Source organism: Vulpes lagopus, chromosome 7 (genome assembly GCF_018345385.1).
Source record: "Vulpes lagopus strain Blue_001 chromosome 7, ASM1834538v1, whole genome shotgun sequence".
NCBI lineage: Eukaryota > Metazoa > Chordata > Mammalia > Carnivora > Canidae > Vulpes > Vulpes lagopus.
The window spans coordinates 2,620,762-2,641,097 of record NC_054830.1 but is presented as its reverse complement, the minus strand read 5'-3'; the positions used below and the strand labels follow the sequence as shown (position 1 = coordinate 2,641,097).

General features: G+C 51.1%; 1 protein-coding gene and 1 non-coding gene across 2 annotated transcripts; both read left to right on the top strand.

Moving 5' to 3' along the window:
* Positions 1-8,001: 8,001 nt before the first annotated feature.
* Positions 8,002-17,006, top strand: EEF2 (eukaryotic translation elongation factor 2). The gene is made up of 15 exons (XM_041762899.1): positions 8,002-8,141; positions 9,112-9,326; positions 10,230-10,411; positions 10,497-10,708; positions 11,191-11,369; positions 11,574-11,679; positions 11,892-12,005; positions 12,238-12,376; positions 12,531-12,726; positions 13,327-13,585; positions 14,018-14,125; positions 14,679-15,032; positions 15,318-15,500; positions 15,582-15,714; positions 16,293-17,006. The coding sequence occupies exons 1-15, from the start codon at positions 8,139-8,141 to the stop codon at positions 16,484-16,486; spliced, it is 2,577 nt and encodes an 858-aa protein (XP_041618833.1). The 5' UTR covers positions 8,002-8,138; the 3' UTR covers positions 16,487-17,006.
* Positions 11,050-11,114, top strand: LOC121496379. Its single transcript, XR_005989200.1, has one exon. It is a non-coding gene; the product is annotated as a small nucleolar RNA SNORD37 (small nucleolar RNA).
* Positions 17,007-20,336: the final 3,330 nt, after the last annotated feature.

Sequence of the window (20,336 nt, the reverse complement as noted above, 5' to 3'; positions counted from 1 at the left end):
CTCTTCCCTCCTCCCTCTCTCCCTCTCCCTCACTATATGCCAGGCACAGGGCCTCCTCACTCTTCCTCCAACACTCCAGGCATGGTCCTGCCCCAGGACCTTTGCACATGCTGTCCCCCCGCCCCCCCGACACACACACTTCAAATGCCCTTCCCCCGGACACTCACATTGCTTTCTCCCTGATCAGATGTCTGCTCTGCTATATCCTTGTACATGTGAAATCTGTACTACCATCTGCTCCGCAGTCCTCCCAGCCCCTAATCCTATTTCGGCTTCCTCCATAGTGCTTGTCACCATCTGACATACAATATATGGTATTTGTGTATTTATGGTTCTCCCTGCCATGTCCCACTGGAATACGAGCCCCACCAGAACAGGAATGATTGTTCGGAGTCCCCAGCACCTCAGTCAATGTCTGGCAGATGGGAGGCGCTCACTAGATATATGCAGGATAGATGAATATCATTCACACTCTAAAAATTTAGAACTAGGGACGCCTGGGTGGCTCTGTGGTTGAGCATCTGCCTTTGGCTCAGGGCGTGACCCCAGCGTCCCGGGATTGAGTCCCACATCAGGCTCCCTGCACGGAGCTTGCTTCTCCCTCTGCCTGTGTCTCTGCCTCTCTCTGTGTGTCTCTCATGAACTAATAAAATCTCAAAAAAAATAAAATAAAAATTTAGAACTATTTATTTTTAGTAATCTCTACCCCAAATGTGGAGCTCCCATTCATCACCCCGAGATCGAGATCAAGACTCACATGCTCTGCTGACTGAGCCAGCCAGGCGCCCCGTAGAGCATATTATTTAAAAAAAGAAAAAGATCACACAATAGGTTTTCGCTCAGTCTCCACACTGTGAATATTCAGGACCTGATCATTTTCTAAAGTGGGGCTATGCTGGGCACTGTGGGGTCTCCTGGGCACTGTGGGGTGGAGTGTTGAGCAGCATCACTTGATGCCAGGAGCACTCCCAGTTGTGACAACTACAGATGTCCTCAGACACAGCCCGGTGTCCCACGGGGGACGGAATTGCTCCAGGGTGCTCTCCACTGATGCAGGGTGAGGATTACCTGTTCCAGTTTACAACTGAGGCTTACAGGAGGCGTGCCAAACATCAGGTCCTTTTTTTTTTTTTTTTTTTTTTTTTTAATTTTTATTTATTTATGATAGGAACACAGTGAGAGAGAGAGGCAGAGACACAGGCAGAGGGAGAAGCAGGCTCCATGCACCGGGAGCCTGACGTGGGATTCGATCCCGGATCTCCAGGATCGCGCCCTGGGCCAAAGGCAGGCGCCAAACCGCTGCGCCACCCAGGGATCCCACATCAGGTCCTTCTCATTGGCATCTCTACTCATATGTTCCCTTATACTCTGGGGGAACCACATGTCCCAGGGTCCTGGGACATTCTTTTTGCTTTCAAAATCATCCCGGTTTGCACTTTGGTAGTCGGATGCATCCACTGGAGCTGGAATCAGGCACGGTTGTATGACTCAGCAACTCCACTTGGAGGTATGTACCCAACAGAAATGCTGTTGGGACATGTGCTAGAATGTTCCACAGCAGCGTTAGTCATAACTGCCCCAAACTGGAAACAACCCAAATACCCACCAACAGTGAAATGGACCAATATGTTGTGCCAGGGTCTCAAAAGGAAAAGACAGCATTGAGAATAGGCCATGCTGAGTGACTGAACATACACAAAATTCACAAATAGCCACCCCATTCATCTGTGTGGTTAGAAGACATGATGGTGCTTTATGTGGGGTGGTAGTGACTGGAAGAGACGTGAGGGCGTTTCTAGGGTTTCTGAGCGCGGGTTGCAATCTGTATTTTAAAGATTTATTTATTTTGATAGAGAGAGGGAGACAGAATGTGACCCTGAGATCATGGCCCCAGCCAAAATCAAGAGTCAGACCCTGAACCAACTGAGCGCCACGGTCTGTACTTTAATCCTCACGTCGGTTATTGTGCTATGTTTAGTTTCCGAAGAGGCATCAGATTTTTTCACATTTGATTTGTGCCCTTTCTGTAAAACTGGTTAAACTTCAGTCGCAACGATGTCAACATAAAATGTTCCTATTTGGGTGATAAATTATAGGGACACCCTTCTCCTAGAGCAAGGAGTGGCAACCTGCAGCCCCAGGCCGAGATCCACCCTACTGTTGGCTTTTGTATGCCCCAGGAGCTAAGAATGGCTTTCATATTTTTAAAAAGGCAGGTGCTAAACCCCTGAGCCACCCAGGCATCCCACGGCTCTCCCATTTTAAATGATTGGGAGCGGACTATTTCGATGTCTTGTGAAAACTGCGTGAAATCAAATTGTAACATCCATCAATAAAGTTTTATTGGAACACAGCTGTGCCCTTTCTCATAGTCTGTCTGCGGTTGCTTACATGCTACCCCCGCAGAGGCTGTGGTTGAAACTGTGGGGACCCAAAAAGCTGACCTGCTTTCCACTTGGCCCTTGAAGAAAGTCTTCTGTCCTGGAGTCATGCCCTGGCCAGTGCCGCAAGCTCCCCTGTCACTCCCTGCTGTGTTGGCAGTAGTGGAGGTAGAGAGCCACTGGGTTTTCATGGTTTAGAGCCTTTGGATTTGCTAATCCGTCTCCACTTTTTCTCAGAGCTTTTTCATCTTTCAGGTAACAGTTTAAGAGCCACCTCCTCCCAGCAGCCCTCCCTGATCCCGCACCCCACCAGATCATAGCCCTCCCTGTTCTATCATCTTTGCTCAGCCTATCTATCTCTCCTTCCAAGCCCAATTAGAAAGGTTCAGCTTGTGCAAATATTTGATTGACTGTTTCCTCCACCAGCTGGTCAGCTCCTGGAGGGCAGGGACTCTCCCAGGAGATAATCGGAGAAGCTCCCGGATTGAGGGATGTGAAGAATTCCAGGCGAAAAGGTGGAGCCAGGCCGCCCAGCTGGTGGGCGTGTTGGCGGGCGGGATGGGGTGGGGCCCCTGGAAAGTCCCCAGGCTGGAGGTCCTAGGGGCAGCTTAAAAACAAAGAAATGCAAAACAGTTTGCCAAGGGCTCTAATCAAGTCCCTAAGGACGAGTGGGGCGGGAGAGAGGGTCACCTTGACTTCACCTCCCAGACTCTCCACCTAAGTCTGTGCAAACTGGGGCTTCAGGGCTGCCTGGAGGAACCCCGTTGAAGGGGAGAAGCAAGTCTGTCTTTTCTTTAAGGCCTCTGCAGAGTTCAGTGGCCCGGACACCAGCTTTGCCCCGGAGCTGCCGTGCTCACCACTTCGCCTTGCCAGACTTCCCTAAACCTGTTTACTCCACCCCCCCTGGGGCGCTATCTGTCTCTCCCTAAGGCTGCTTAGGGAGGATGCAACGCAACACTGCTCTCTCGGGACTGGAAGGCAACGCAGGCATCTCGCAGAACTGTGCACCGAAGAGCTGTTTGCGAGACGTGCTGGACCCTGCGGCAAAGGGAAAAATCCATAATAATGTTGGTCCTGTCGGGGTTTAAAAATTTGATGTTGGGAGGGGGATGCCTGGGTGACTCAGCGGTTGAGCGTCTGTCTGCCTTTGGCTCAGGGCGTGACCCCAGGGCCCCGGGATCGGGTCCCACTTCAGGCTCCCCGTGGGGAGCCTCCTTCTCCCTCTGCCTTTCTCTCTGTGTCTCTCTCATGAATAAATTAATAAAAATCTTCGATGGAATGGGTGCAGCATGAAATCTAGTGTTTCTATCCCATAATCGGAGCTGTATTCGTTTGCTATGGCTTAATAACAAAACATTGCATTGTGGGGCTCAAACAAATATTTGTTGTCTTCCACTTCTGGAGGCCAGAAGTGCGAGATCGAGGCACCGGCAGGGCTGGTTCTCCTGTGGTCTCCCTTGCTGGCTATTAAATGGCCAACTTCTTGCTGTGTCGTAATCCGGCCAATAGGACTTAGGTCACATGGGATGAGGGCCTGCTGTAATGACCTCATTAGAACTTCATTACTCTTTAAAAAACCTCTCTCCAGATACAATCAAAATCTGAGGTACCGGGGGTTAGGACTTCATATTATTTGGGTGGTGGTGGTGGTAGTGAGGGACACCCTTCAGCACCAAAATCCTTTTTTTTTCTTTTAATTTTAACAGTAGTAAACTCTTAAGGAAATACTGTATAGTAGGTATTTTTTTCTCCAAGCCTCACAAGAGCCACATAATAAAATAGGTTCTGTAATCATTCAATATTTTACATGCAAAATCTGGGCTCAGAGAGGTTCAGTAACATGTCCAAGGTCACACAGCCAGTGTGGGCAGAACCAGAATTGAAACACACCATGTCTGGCTGCAGTTACAACCAGATCTAAACCATGTCCAGGCAATAGTAGTGGGCAGAGTTGCTCCCTGATTAAATCATGTCTTTTTGTGTGTGTGGTAAAATGTACATAACTTTTATGATTTTAACCATTTTTTTAAAAAAAGATTTTATTTATTTGAGAGACAGCATGAGAGAGAGCATGAGCAGGGGGAGGGCAGAGGGAGAAGCAGACTCCCCACTGAGCAGGACCCCAGGACCATGATCTGTACCAAAGACAGACGCGGGATCCCTGGGTGGCGCAGCGGTTTGGCGCCTGCCTTTGGCCCAGGGCGTGATCCTGGAGACCTGGGATCGAGTCCCACGTCGGGCTCCCGGTGCATGGAGCCTGCTTCTCCCTCTGCCTGTGTCTCTGCCTCTCTCTCTATCTCTCTGTGACTATCATAAATAAATAAAAATTAAAAAAAAATTAAAAAAAAAACAAAGACAGACGCTTAACCAACTAGGAGCCACCCACGCACCCCAATTTTAACCACTTTAAAGTATACAGTTGGGATCCCTGGGTGGCGCAGCGGTTTAGCGCCTGCCTTTGGCCCAGGGCGCGATCCTGGAGACCCGGGATCGAATCCCATGTCGGGCTCCCGGTGCATGGAGCCTGCTTCTCCCTCTGCCTGTGTCTCTGCCTCTCTCTCTCTATGTGTGACTATCATAAATAATAATAATAAAAAAATTTTAAAAAAGTATACAGTTTATTATTGTGCTAAGTATTCACTCTTGTGCACCCACCCGCACTATCCATCTCTAGAACCTTCCATCTCCCCACACGTAGACCCCATCCCCAGGAAGCACTGACCCCTGCCCCCTGCCCTCCCGCTGGCTCCCACCACCTCCTCTCTGTCTCTGTGGACGGGCCTCCTCTGGGGACCTCCTGGGAGTGGGGTCCTGCAGGTGGTGTCCTTCTAGGTCTAGGTCCTGTCACCGAGCCCGGTGTCCTCCGGGTCCGTCCACATTGTGGCAGGTGCAGGAATGTTTGTCCTTCCTAAGGTTCAAGAACCTTCCATTATGTGTGTACTAAACCATGTCTTTCTGAGTCACTTGGTTCTGCTCTAATCAGCTGTGAGACTTTGATCAAATCACTTAACTTCTCGGAGTCTCCGTTTTCTCCAGCACGAAGGAGTTTAGCCAAAGCCCGGGGTGAGGAGGATTAAGTGAATTAATTCATTGATTGGGAGGGCGGTGGCTAACATCCTATAAGCGCTCAATGCGCATCAAAAGGCAGATCCGTGGCCTGAAATAGTAAGCAGCACTTAGTGGATTGGGCTCTGTGTTGGAAGACTTCTGGATTTCTGACAGTCTTTAGGAAATACTGAATGATGAGTAATCACTGCATTGTTACTGAAATAAACTCATTTTCACGTTAAAAAAAAAAAAAAGGCAGATCCGAGGGGCCTGCAATGGCAGCTGCAGGTCAGCAGGGGCCGCTGCCGTCGCCTCCTGGACCTCCCAGCGTCTGGGCTGGAGCATGCGCAGCTGAGCCTCCCTGCAGAGGTGACTTTTTTTCTCAGGGTTCTTCTCCGCCCTTAACCTAGGCCTGTATTTATGACTGCAGACCTTGAACCTGGCTGTGGCTTTTGCTCTCTGCTGAGACCCAAATCCTTCCCCAGACTTCCGCTAAACATGGGTCTGGGGATAGCGATGGGGACAGGTGTCCTGCCAATACCTGGTCCCATCTCTGTAGCTGTGGGACAGAACCCGTGCCACCGCCCCCCACCCCCAGGGTAGCAGTGGAGGGAAAGGCTTAAATCTCACTATTCTTCTTAAATTCAACCCTGCTTATTCAATTTACACTAAATGGAGTTTTCGTAATAAACATTCTATTCACTTGAGAGCACATTGGCTCCCCCTTATAATGAAAACCTTTGCTTTTCATCAATGAAATGCTGCAGTTTGCAAGGAAGTGCTGAGAAGTGCTTGACACAGAGCCCAGTACATAGTGGGTGCTCGATACATTTAAAGATTAAAATGTATTGGGAATGCCTAGGTGGCTCAGCAGTTGAGCATTTGCCTTCGGCTAAGGGCTTGATCCCATAGTCCCGGGATCAAGTCCCACGTCGGGCTCCCTGCATGGAGCTTGCTCCTCCCTCTCTGTGTCTCTCATGAATGAACAAAATCTTTTAAAAAAAAAAAAATTAAAATGCATTAAGAATGGGAAACTGGATACCCATCTGCTGAAAACGTGTCCTTCAATGGCACATACATTTGCCTGGTAAAAATTAGCATCAAATGTGTCGTGAACACAGATGTAGGTATTTAAAGCCCCTGAATTGGGGAGCCCTGGTGGCTCAGCGGTTTAGTGCTGCCTTCGGCCCAGGGCGTGACCCTGGAGCCCTGAGATCGAGTCTCATGTCAGGTTCCCTGTATGGAGGCTGCTTCTCTCTCTGCCTGTGTCTCTGCGTATCTCTCAAGAATAAATAAATAAAATCTTAAAAAAAAAAAAAAAGCCCCTGAATCAACCCTCAGTGTAAATGCAATCAGGGCTGGACAGTGCTTTACAAAGCAAAACATGCAAAGCATTTGTGGAAGGAGGGATGCACAGGCTGAGCTCAGATTCCAACTAGCATTGCCTTTTGCGGATGCACATCTTCCCTCTTCCCAGCTGGGGAAAAGCCATGCAGTCCCTCTCATTTTGACAGCATGAGTGTAGGGGAAGATGTACCTTAGGGGGTTTGTGCTAGTAAGAATACTGTTCACTGATGATGCAAAAAATATTTCCTAAGCATGTATTACGTACCAAGCATTGAGGTTGGCTCTTTATAAAGAATAGAGATATGGAATGGAATGCCAATTTGTTCTCTCGAGCCAAAGACCTGAATACAATAGTTTGTTAGGGTCACATTAGGACACAAATGCAAAATAGACTTGTGAACCTCCGGCTGGAGAGGAAATGAAATAGAAAATGAGATGGCACCTGGAAAGCGCTGAGCCCTGTGCCTGAGACATAGCAAACCATGTCCCTGAAATAAATGTTGTATTAATAGCAATGATAGCTAATTAAGAGAGCTGACGTGCTTTGGGTGCTGTGTCAGGCACCAGAGCTAATCCCTTTGCATGTGTTTACTCTTTCCTTCCCCCAGTGAAGTAGCACCGATTACCCCATTTTACAGACGAAGAAACTGAGGCTCAGAAAAACCCAAATACCTAGTGTAAGAACAGGTAAAGTGGTGGAGCTGGTAAGGTGTTTTGTTTATTGCTATAGCGACTACACCTATCGCAGTTCTTGGTAGATAACCAATCTATCTTTGTGGGATAAGCGTGTGATTAACATCTGCTTTCAAAAAAGGTTTTCATATTTGAAATAATTATGGGCAGGTAGTTGCAAAAATAGTACAGAGAGGTGTCGAGTATCCTTGCTCCACTGTCCCTCAGTGGTTTCATTACATAACAGCAAAACCAGAAAACTGGCTGCGGTACCATCCACAGACCCTTTTCCCATTGTCAAGTGCTCTTAACAGAAGTGCATGGCATTTTGGAAGCTGATAGAGCTGCAACGATTAACATTCTCAGCTAAAACGGCGCCTTTCGCTTCCTGCACCTGAGCCTCGCATTCTGGAGGCGTGCCCCCAGGTCCCGGGAGACCACCGCCCCCGGGAGCTCCCGCAGCCACGCAGCGCCTGAAGGGTTAACCGGAGGAGCGCGTCCTTGCGCCTGCGCAGGGCGTTGCTTCTCGCCCCGCCCCCGCAGCGCGGTCAGATGACCCGCCCAACCGGCTTCTGCCTATAAAAGGTCGGGTGTTGACGTCAACGTTCTCTTCCGCCGTCGTCGCCGCCATCCTCGGCGCGACTCGCCTCGCTCGGATCTACCTGGGAGAATCCACCGCCATCCGCCACCATGGTGAGCGACGCCGGCGGGCCGGGCGGCCTGGGAGGGCGGCGGGGCCTCCGCGGGGCCGGCGCTCTCGGCCTTGGAGCGCTGGGGCCGCCCGGACGTGGAGGAGACATGGCGGCGCCGGCGGGGCCGGGGCTGAGGAAGCGGCCGCCGCCATGTCTGCGCGACGCGCCGTTCGCCGAGCCCCTTCCCCGCTTCCGGGGGCGCCACCGCCTCGCGTGGAGCCCGGGCCGGGCTGGAGCTGGGGCCGAGGCGGGGCCGGGGGGGGGTGGTGATGATGATGTGGCAGACGCTGTAATGGCGGGCGCCGTGTGGGGAGCGCGGCGAGGGGGAGCCGCCTTCTGTAACCCGGGTCGTGAGCTGGGGGGTCCGCGGGTGGGGGAGCCCCTCCCCCCGCCCAGCGCGGGGGCCTCCCTCGCCCGCCTGCCTGTGCCCCCGGCGCGTCCGTGTCCCGGCTCAGAACAGCTGACAGCCGGCCTGCAAATGGAGGCTGGCGTCCGGGGGGGGCAGGGCGAGCTCCCCGCCCAGCCGTTCCTCCGGGGGACGCTGGCCCCGTGTGACCCCCAGCTGGAGGGATGACCTTGGATCTCCGGTTGGGAGAGGCCGGGGAGAATGCAGCGGGGATGGGGCTTGCGGGGAGCCTCCTCCCTCCTGCACCCTGCAGCGGCCGGGCTGCCTCTGACCTGTGTGTGCCCTGGGGAAGTCACGGCCTCGGGGCCGGAGACTTCGTACCGGTCCCCGTCCCCGTCCGAGTTGCGGTGTGTCCGTGACAGGCGCCGTTGCCCCTCCCCCCGACACGGGGCAAGTGGCATTTCCAAGGGGTGTCAGCAAACAGATGGAGTTCAGGTGGTGGTTTGGGGCCAGCCCAGCTGCAGTGTGCACTCCTGGCAGGGGCCTGGCAGCCCATCGATTGTGAAGTCCCAAGGCCGCCCGGGCCGGCCTGAGCCTCCCCTCCTCCCCTCCCCTCCCCGCCCAGGTGAACTTCACGGTAGACCAGATCCGGGCCATCATGGACAAGAAGGCCAACATCCGAAACATGTCCGTCATTGCCCACGTGGACCACGGCAAGTCCACGTTGACGGACTCGCTGGTGTGTAAGGCCGGTATCATTGCCTCCGCCCGCGCTGGGGAGACCCGCTTCACTGACACCCGGAAGGACGAGCAGGAGCGCTGCATCACCATCAAGTCCACGTGAGCAGGCTCTGATATCCTACGGAGGACGGGAGGGAGGTCCTCACCCAGGTCTTGGGTGGAGAAGCCAGAGGGCAGGTGCTACCGTGTTCCTGGGGCTGCTGGGGAGATGATTGGAGCAGCTGGGGGTTGGGATTCTGAACTGTGAGGCAGACAGGCGCAGTGGAGTGATGAAAAAGTGCAGCCAGTTGGAGAGGCGCCAGTGATGCTTGGGATGGGGGTGGCAGGGGAGCCTTGGAAAGAGGGTTAACCCGGCAGCTTCATTTCAGGGCTCTGGGCACTGCCTGGAGAAGTCTGGGGGTAGTGCCACTGGCATAAGGACACTGCCAAAAATCTTACCCTGTGCAGCGACAGTTTTTTGGCTCCCCGTTTTGAGCAAGGGTATTCAAAGTAGTGCCTGTAGCTGCCAATTATCTTTAATTGTTTGTGAGGTTCTAGTAGGTCATTTAAGATTTATTTTAGGTGACATTGGAAGGAAAGAGGTAGTTTAGGGTTTTTAGGTATTGTTTGGTCACGGGGTCAATATTTGGAAGCAAGTGTGTTGAGCCTGGGAGTAACCTGAATGAAGGGGCTGCACGGGTGGGCTCCCAGAGGCTGCTTTTGGTAGCTGGTACTAGGAGGGAGGTGGACCTCCCTGTCTGAGGGCAAAGCTGCTTGGGTGGAATGGTTTCTTTGTGGGAAATCTGAAGTCTGATGTCTGCAGGAAGAAGTAATTAGCAAGGAAAGGAAACAGGTTGTGGTGTTTTTCTAGTGTGGGGTCTGGTTTTTTAACCGTTTACAATGTCCCTGATACTTAAGAAAGCCGTATTGACCCTGGACAGGAACCTGGGCTTGACTCCAGGGGTCACTGGGAGGGCAATGAAACGTGGCTTCCATCGATCCAACTTGCACCAATCTTCTCAGGGCTATCTCACTCTTCTATGAGCTCTCCGAAAACGACTTGAACTTTATCAAGCAGAGTAAGGATGGCTCTGGCTTTCTAATCAACCTCATCGACTCCCCGGGGCACGTGGACTTCTCCTCAGAGGTGACTGCCGCCCTCCGTGTCACCGACGGTGCCTTGGTGGTAGTGGACTGTGTGTCTGGTAAGCAATAAGTACCCCCCTCAGTGTCGCTGGGACCCGGGGGCTATTCCCCCCTCCTCTGGCTGATGGAGATGCCCATCCCCAGGTGTGTGCGTGCAGACAGAGACGGTGCTGCGGCAGGCCATTGCGGAGCGCATCAAGCCAGTGCTGATGATGAACAAGATGGACCGGGCTCTGCTGGAGCTGCAGCTGGAGCCTGAGGAGCTCTACCAGACCTTCCAGCGCATTGTGGAGAACGTCAACGTCATCATTTCTACATACGGGGAGGGCGAGAGCGGTCCCATGGGCAACATCATGGTAAGTAGTTTAACTGCCTATTGAAGGTGAGGGTCCCTCCACCAGCTTGCTGATGGGTCGCACGTCTCCCAAGGTGGGGAGCCACAGTCCTTACTGCACTGGAAGGGCTCTGGTTGAGAGGGTGCTGATGTTGGGGACTATTGATAGCCCTTCTGAAAGTAGGTTTGCCAGGACCTGTAGAGTGACAAGGGGCCTGGACCATTTTTGTAGCCATTTCATCTGGCACTTGGGGTGGGGGGGGAATCTGTGGGGTAGTGGTTTCTGCTTGCTGTCAGTGCTCACCAAGTTTATGCACACCTTCTCCTTGCTCCTCCAGAGGGGTTGGAGTAGAGTTGGGCCGTGTAAGTGATGACTAAAATTTCTTCACTTTGACCTGATGGCTGTTGAAGAAAACTGACGTCTGAGGCTCATGGTGCCCAGGGACTCTTGTGCTTTCTGTACAGCTGTTTACTTCCACTCATAGTGTTCTCTGACCCTCACAGATCGACCCTGTACTTGGGACCGTTGGCTTTGGGTCTGGACTCCACGGTTGGGCCTTTACCTTGAAGCAGTTTGCAGAGATGTATGTGGCCAAATTTGCTGCCAAGGGTGAGGGCCAGCTGGGGCCTGCTGAGCGGGCCAAGAAAGTGGAGGACATGATGAAGAAGCTGTGGGGTGACCGGTGAGTACTGGGGGAGGTGCAGGGCACTCTAGCACCTGTGTGCCGGGGCAGGGACCCTCCTGCAGTGGTGAGAACATGACTAAGGGCCACCAAACGTCTGTAGGGTCCTTCTGCCCAGCTTGGTTTCCTCACCCACTTGGGTCTCCTGTTTCCCCGACCCATCTATCATCGAGTTGGTGAAATACTCCTGTACTCCTCTGCTAGGTATTTTGATCCAGCCAACGGCAAATTCAGCAAGTCAGCCACCAGCCCCGACGGCAAGAAGCTACCGCGGACGTTTTGCCAGCTCATCTTGGACCCTATTTTCAAGGTGAGCTGCTGAGTGTGCTTCATGGATGTGCGTCCCCTGGGCTGTCCTTGGGCCTGGTGGCTCCCGGAGGATCTGTTACCTGACCTAACTGGCTGGGCAGAGCTGGGTTGACAGGTGGGTGTTGGAGGAGGGTGAGGTTTGCCTGGTAGGAAGCAGCTGCAGGCTTCCAGTAACGTTCCTGAATCCATCTCCCTGTTTTTATGACTTGTCAGGTGTTTGACGCGATCATGAATTTCAAGAAAGAGGAGACCGCAAAGCTGATTGAAAAGCTGGACATCAAGCTGGACAGTGAAGACAAAGATAAGGAAGGCAAACCACTTCTGAAGGTGAATGCGGATGGACCTCTTGGTGGGCCTACCAGCTTTGGACTGTGTGACTGGAGCTCTTTGTCATATCTTCACCAGTCATGTCCCCATCACCAGCAGGGTGGTCAGGGAGGGGATCTGTGTTGGCACCTCTCCAGGAGGGGCAGCTCAGAATCGAAGTGCCTCTCACCAGGGCCTTGGGCATGGCATTCTGAGACCTTTGGGCCTTGCTTGACCTCCCCTTCTCCTGTAGGCTGTGATGCGCCGCTGGCTACCTGCTGGGGACGCTTTGCTGCAGATGATCACCATCCATCTGCCTTCCCCTGTGACAGCCCAGAAATACCGCTGTGAGCTCTTGTATGAGGGCCCCCCAGACGACGAGGCAGCCATGGGTATGTGAGGTTCACCTGCATCCTGGGGTTAGATTGCTGGGCAGAGGCATAAGTATTTTTGTGGCTGTGGTCAGGTGGTGATGCTCATTGGCAAGTCCAGGAGGGTGAGCTCTAAGGGAATCACATGTTTTGTTTTGGGAATTCCTCTTTACAGGCATTAAAAGCTGTGACCCCAAAGGCCCTCTCATGATGTACATTTCTAAAATGGTGCCAACCTCCGACAAAGGTCGGTTCTACGCCTTTGGTCGTGTATTCTCGGGGCTGGTGTCCACTGGCCTGAAAGTCAGGATCATGGGGCCCAACTACACCCCTGGGAAGAAGGAGGACCTGTACCTGAAGCCTATCCAGAGGTGAGGTGCTCAGCAGCTCCTGGGTACGTCCCAGGCTGGTCCATATCCAAGATTATCTCTTCCCACAGGGAGGGTGAGAAGACATAATGTCCAGAGAAGGGTGGAGGACCCTTGAAGCTGAGGGAGGGAGTGATTTGTCTGGGTGAGGCACACTGCGCTAGTTCTGACTTGGACAGCTGGCCCTAAGGTCAGGGTGGTGGCTCGTATCTGCAGAGCCATCTCGAGAGGCTAGTGGTAGTCACCATTCCCTGGCTCCTGGTGTGGGTAGTGGGAAGACTGAACTTCATCTCTCCAGCTTCTTGCAGCCCTGACTTTCATTGGTTCTCAGGTTCCCGTGACACTCCTATCAGTGCTAGGTTGGGTGTGGAGCTCTACATAGGGGAGTCGGGGAGGAGCAGGTGGCTTCTGCTTTGGGGTAAGAGAGCTGGGACTCATTGTCACAGGAACTGGGCTGATAAGGTGAAACTAGGGCTAGGGCCTGAGGCTCTGGGAGTTGGGTTCACACCAGCATTTCAGGTGGATGGGATGGCCACAGGCTTTAGAAGAAGGGGTGTTTTGGGGTCATTTCGGGATCTGGAGGGTTTTTTTGGTCTTCCCTAGAACAATCCTGATGATGGGCCGTTACGTTGAGCCTATTGAAGATGTGCCTTGTGGGAACATTGTGGGTCTAGTGGGAGTGGACCAGTTCCTGGTGAAGACTGGCACCATCACCACCTTTGAGCATGCCCACAACATGAGGGTGATGAAGTTCAGCGTGAGCCCCGTTGTCCGGGTTGCTGTGGAGGCCAAGAATCCAGCTGACCTTCCCAAGCTAGTGGAGGGTCTGAAACGGCTGGCCAAGTCAGACCCCATGGTGCAGGTAGGTGGGTGCCCTGGCAGATGGGAACACCGCGTGTGCAAGTGGTTAATTTGTGGCTTACATAGGGTTTGTCACAGATTTACGGATATTCGAATCTTGGAAAGTCTGGTGTGTGCTGAGCATACACTTTCCCTGGCAGAGCTGCTGTGTGACAAGGTGGTGGTTTTTTTCTGAGAAATCTAGTTAATTGTTTACCAGTTCTATTTTTATGGTTTGGCTGTAGAGCAGATTGTGAGGTTAACGAGAATAGCAAAAACACAGCTCCTGCTGCCTTTTACGAGCCCTGAGTTGCCCAAAAACCCAATCTGGTGGGTCTACCTTCTCTATCTGGAGGGAAACCTGGAGCTTTATACCTACCTGTTCCTAGAATTTATTGGGGTCTCTGAGTGTCTTGGGGTCCATGCCCAGAGCCTAACTCCTGGCTCATTGCAGTGCATCATTGAGGAGTCAGGGGAGCACATCATCGCGGGGGCTGGGGAGCTGCACCTGGAGATCTGTCTGAAGGACCTGGAGGAGGACCATGCGTGCATTCCCATCAAGGTGAGGCCTGGCTCTGGGCTCAGATGGCTGGAGGCCAGCGTTTCCCAGTACAGAGCAGGACAAGTAGACTGCATAGTCCAGGGTCTTCTGTTTCCTTAATGTGTTTGTCAGAAAAACATGCTATTATTAGGAAACAGTTTGCATACGTGTTCAGAATGGTTGAGGTTGCAGTGTGAGGGGCCTGCCTTTTTTTTTTTTTTTTTTTATTATTAAGATACTTATTCATGAGAGAGGCTGAGACCTAGGCAGAGAAGCAGGCTCCATGCAGGGAGCCTGATGGGGGCTGAAGGCAGTTGCTCAAGCACTGAGCCACCCAGGCATCCTGGGGTGTGTTGTTTTCCATACACTAAAAGCTTGGAAACTTCTAAGATTTACAGATCATTTAGGTTTTTGTAGCAAGCCTCAGGGTGGTTTGGATTTCATTTGCTTTTGCAAGGCACCAAGCTCCATCCATGTATATGTTATATTCATGAATCGAATCAGGAAGATACTGTAAATCTTGAGTGGTCACTGCTTCCTGGAGGCTGGCCTGACATTAACACTCTTTTTGCAGAAATCTGACCCTGTTGTCTCCTATCGTGAGACCGTCAGTGAGGAGTCGAATGTGCTCTGCTTGTCCAAGTCCCCCAACAAGCACAACCGGCTGTACATGAAGGCACGGCCCTTCCCTGACGGCCTGGCTGAGGACATTGACAAGGGTGAGGTGTCCGCCCGCCAGGAGCTCAAGCAGCGGGCCCGCTATCTGGCCGAAAAGTATGAGTGGGATGTGGCTGAGGCCCGCAAGATCTGGTGCTTCGGGCCTGACGGCACTGGCCCCAACGTCCTCACTGATATCACTAAGGGTGTGCAGTACCTCAACGAGATCAAGGATAGTGTGGTAGCTGGCTTCCAGTGGGCCACCAAAGAGGTGAGTGGGTCGCTTGGGTGTCTAGCTGACAGTTGATCAGTCAACTATGGTTCTCAGGCCAGGGATGCTCACAGCTGTTGGGATATTGGGCTGTGTCCTTAGTTTACTGCGGGCGATGTGGGGGCTATTGTCCTGCCTTCTGGGAAGGGAATGCTAGGGAGGTGGGGTTGGTGGGGCAGGACCCAACAGGTCTGTCTGGGTGGAGACCTGGAGGCATTGTAGAAGCTATGTGATCCATTCTGGAGGGAAGGGCTGCAGTGATGACAGTCTCTGCTCCTTCTGCAGGGTGCTCTGTGTGAGGAAAACATGCGTGGTGTTCGCTTCGATGTCCACGATGTGACCCTGCACGCAGACGCCATCCACCGCGGGGGTGGCCAGATTATCCCCACTGCCCGGCGCTGCCTCTACGCCAGTGTGCTGACTGCCCAGCCCCGGCTTATGGAGCCTATCTACCTTGTGGAGATTCAGGTGGGGAGGCCTGGTTCTCTTAATTCTAACAGGCTCTTTTTTGCCCAACAATTGCTTATAATGGCCATTTTTTCTTGACAGTGTCCAGAACAAGTGGTTGGTGGCATCTATGGTGTCCTGAATAGGAAGCGAGGTCACGTCTTTGAGGAGTCCCAGGTGGCCGGCACTCCCATGTTTGTTGTGAAGGCCTACCTGCCTGTGAATGAGTCCTTTGGTGAGTCTCAATATCAATGCATCATTCCTCAGATGCCCACTTGATTGTGGCTAGATGGCTCCCGGGCAAACCTGGTCTAGGGTATGTCTGGGTTTTGCCTTTGGCACATCCTAGAGTGGGTCTGATATTTGAATCATTGGTGGAATCTGTAAAGTGCTGCCCTAGCCCCCACCCATTTGGGCCATTGGAACAGCAGTTCAGAGGAGAGTGTGGCCCACTCAACAAGCAGATCCTCTGAAATGGTGAATTTGCAGAAGACCACCTTGGGATGTATAACTTGGTGAAATGTTATGTTCAAGGGCAGCAGAGCAGTTGGGCTGTAGCTTAGGCTCATCTGTGTATGAGCAGAGGGATGCCCGGGAATGGCCAACACTGCCTCCCTTACAAATTAGTGTTCTCTGAGCAAGGCTTGGGTGAGATCCCAGGGTTAGGTTTAATGTCTGATCCGGTTTGGGTTGATTAGGCTCTGTGATCAATGTGCCTGTGTTGTCCCCTGCCGCCGCCTCCAGGGTTTTGCCATGGAGGTAGTGGGAGCAAAGTCTCTTGAGCCTGCTAGTAAGCCCTGTCCCTCCCCACAGGCTTCACTGCTGACCTGAGGTCGAACACCGGTGGCCAGGCCTTCCCCCAGTGCGTATTTGACCACTGGCAGATCCTGCCCGGGGATCCCTTCGACAACACCAGCCGCCCCAGCCAGGTGGTGGCTGAAACACGCAAGCGTAAAGGCTTGAAGGAAGGCATCCCTGCCCTGGACAACTTCCTGGACAAATTGTAGGCAGCCCTCCCCTGCAGCCCACCACCCCAGGTGGGACTCAGCACAGCCCCTGCACCCGGCTGACGATCGACCACAGCAACAAGCCCTCGCATTCTCCATGACACCTCGAGACTGTCCAGTGACGCTCCACCTGACAGGTTCTGGGGCCCACTTAGTGCCATCACTCAACGTGAACACTTGATGCCGTTTCTTTCAATATTTATTTCAAAATTTCAGAGGCAACAAACGCCCTAGCAGCAGGGACTTATTTGGCCGGTGGGGGTGGGGGAGGCGGGATGGGACACTCAACATTTTTTTTCCATTTCAGAAACTCAAATGTCAAAAAAAAAAAAAACGCATTAAGAGGTTTATTTGGGTAAATGGCCCGTAGTGGATTTCCCCCCAGAAAGGGGGAAGGAACGAGCGGGTAGACCTTTCTTTTTGGACAGAAGCTAGAAGGCAGGAAACTTTGTGCGGTGTCACCGTGAGCACCTCCAGCTGTATTAGTGCCATTGGAATAATAAATTTGATATGGTGGTGACTGTGTGTGTCCCTGTGACTTCCTTGGTCCAGTCAGGCTTCAGTGGGCTCCCCTGTGCCATTCCCCACCAGTGGGGATACTGGAATGCAGGTTAAACCTGACCTTGAAGTACCTTTTTAGAGCCCAGCAGTCCTCCCCTTTGGCACATGGGGCTAGCTGATGGGATGGCGGAGCCTCGTGGACCCATGTGGTACAGAGGGGCAGCCCCTGGCTGGTGTGGCTTCCGGGTCCTGAAGTGAGCCCTGTCCCAGTGAGGGAAAACCACAGAAGAAACCATCACCTGCCAGGCAAGTTGTCTTATTCAACCACAATTGGTTATTCAGAAGTTAAGTGGGAATAGAAGTGACACACCTATGTAATAGATTTTTATTTTAACTTCAACGTTTTAATTCTAGATGGAATGTAGTACTAAGATCTTTCTACTTCATGCCTCTTAATCTTCCTTGGATTGAAAAAAACCTAGCTTTAACAATGATGCCACAACTGTGACGGGAGCTGAACACTATCAGTAATTAAAAGGCGGGAACCAGGGATGATGGATGTCCTGCATTGCACAGCTCTGCCCATCTAAGTTGTATTGTGCAGTCTCCGACCCCCAGCATCTGCCAACAAGGTCCTTTTAAAGTTGGAAAATGTTAAGATTTGGAGGGAGCACTAGTTGGGGGGAAGCTTTTGAGAGCACTAGGAGAGGGAGAGAAGCAGATTCCCTGCTGAGCCAGAAATACTGATGTGGGTCTGAGTGTCAGGACGGTGGATCAGACACTTCAGCAGACTGAGCCATCTAAGCGCCCTGTTGGAAGTTCTTATTTCAAAACCTGACATTGCTTGAAGGGCACATGAGTTTTTTGCACTTTTGTAAACATTTATTTTTGAATAATTTTATATTTACAGAAAAGGTGCAAAGATGTTACAAAGGTGTGCTAATTGTTTACTTGGTTTTCCACTAAAGTCCTTTACACAGTTACAGGGTCCAATCCAGAATACCTCACTGCATTTAGTTTCGCACATTTTTAACATCCAGCAATTTGTCAAAAGATAGGATTGTAAATTGAAGATCAGACTGTGTTTTAAGTTTTAAATTCTAAATTCATAGGTCACTTGGGGTGTTTGGCTTGCTAACAGCAAGTCTAGGTGTGCATTTTCAGCTGTAAATTTCAAAAGGATTACATTTGTAGGGGCTGACCTGACTTCATTACGTCTTTATGTTAAATTATTCCCAAGCATCGATGTGTTCAAGTATGTGTGTGTGTGGATGTGTATTGTTGGCTACATGTTTTCCTTTAATAGATTTTAACTCTTGTCCCTCTAGGCCAGTAGTTCTCAACCTTTTTAGTCTCAGGACACCTGTATATTCTTAATCATTATCGAGGACCCCAAAGATCCTTTTTGTTTACATGGGTTTTATCTACTGATACTTACCATGTTTAGAAATTTGAGAGATTTAAGAATAATTGTTTTAAAGATGATAAACCCATTGTGTGATAATGTTTTTATGAGGAAAAGAACCTTCCAAAAAATTAGAGTGGTATTCGACGTTTTTGTAATCTTTGAACTCTCTGGCTTAATAGCCAGATTCTCACGTCTGCTGTGTTAAGTCTATCGTGATAACGTGGTTTTGGTTGGATTCTATGTAGCGTATCCAGCTTCATTCCTGTCCTTGGAGAAGAGAAGCACTTTAAGAATTGTTCTCAGGTGGTTGGTGTGGGTATTCTTTGATACAACACCAAAACTCAAGTGGTAATTTAATTATGTGGTATCTGAAATCGTATCGATGAGCTTTTTATGCTGTTAATTAAACTCCATTGGCTCCATCTTGCACTTTGTGTCCTTTTCCCATGCATGCTTTTGTAACACCATGCATCAGTTCCTTGGGAATACTGGTATAGGATGTTTGCTGTTTTTCCAGTGGATACATTTCATTAAAATACTGAAAGGTCACATTCATGGAACAGTTTCATCAGGGAAGGGTTGAAGTATCAGGAGATCACTGTCAAGTTTTGGATTTTTTTTTTCTAAAGAAGTTAAAATTTAACCATTGGCAACAAATCGTGTCCATTGTTTGCCTTTGACGTGATACGGTTTTTGAGAAAATGCCGTATACCCAAGTCTAATTTACTATATTTTATTGGGTTATTTCGAGAAAAGTGATCCGATTCTAAGTGTGGGATCTACATAAGTTACTTACAAAGAATACAGCATGGGAAGGGGAGAAAAGTATTCTGGAGAAACCTGACGGACACTACCTGGAACCAGGTGACCAAGGTCAACGTGAACAGCAATATGGTGATAACCTGGGCCCATGATACGGTGTCATGAGAAGAGGACTTGGTCTTCCTCACTTAAACCCATCACCCCAGTCTGAGAATAACAGACAAATCCAGTTGAGAGGGACATTCTACAAAATACCTGACCAGTCCTTGGAACTCTCAGTCACTAAAAGGAAAGTGAAACGATGAGGACTCTTAAGGACTGAATATGTGGGATCCTGGATGAGATTCTGATAAAAGAGAAGGATGACGTTCGGGAACACAAATTTGAATAAACGACGGATTTGGTTATGATCATGTATTGCTGGTTTACTAGTTGTGACAAGTGTGCCGTAATATGTAGTTGATGGCAATGGGTGTGGGAGGTACTTTAAACAAGAACGGAGGAAGGCGATCTCCAGGCCGAAGGACCAACTTGTGCAAATACCTGGGTGGGAGTGCAATGTTTGAAATCGGAAGGCAAATGAGCTCGGAGTGGGGTGAATGAGGACAGAACAGCAGGAGGTCAGGATAGTGGCAACGCTCAAGACTTGGGGTCTTTATTCAAATGGCATCTGCAGTGGTGCAGCACCGGCTTTGGGTCTTTCTGGGAATGAATCTCAGCCATGACATTGTGTGACTCCCAGTGAGTTACGTAACCTCTGGTCTCGGCTTCCCCGTCTGTAGAACGGGAGAAATGTTAACATACGTTACCTCCTAAGATTGTTGCCTGGTACATACGAACTAGCTGCTTCATCCCGTGTCTTGAGACAACAGGAATCAGAAATGTCTCAAGGATGAATGGCAACACCTGACCGGCCTCATCTGCATTTTTATTTATGCATTTGGGATGTGGGTAACATTTTAACAATTTACGGAGGGGGAAACAAGTCAGGGACGAAAACAGTCCCGGGGCCCACCCCAGGAGCGGTCGTGCGGGAGCGGGGCCTCGCTTTCGCGTATCTCGAGCTCTAGGAAGGTAAGAGGGACGCAGAGGGTCAGCACCGAGCCCCTCGGCTTCAGGACCCAGGTCAGGGGGTGGGCGGGGCGGCCCGGGGCCGGAAGTCGGCCTTCCGACTTCCTA

What these genes read in the sequence shown, in the direction of transcription:
- EEF2 (XM_041762899.1), top strand. An exon ending in GGTAGTGGACTGTGTGTCTG is followed by an intron (nt 10,412 to 10,496) that starts GTAAGCAATAAG and finishes GCCCATCCCCAG; the next exon opens with GTGTGTGCGTGCAGACAGAG. An exon ending in AGTCAGACCCCATGGTGCAG is followed by an intron (nt 13,586 to 14,017) that starts GTAGGTGGGTGC and finishes GGCTCATTGCAG; the next exon opens with TGCATCATTGAGGAGTCAGG.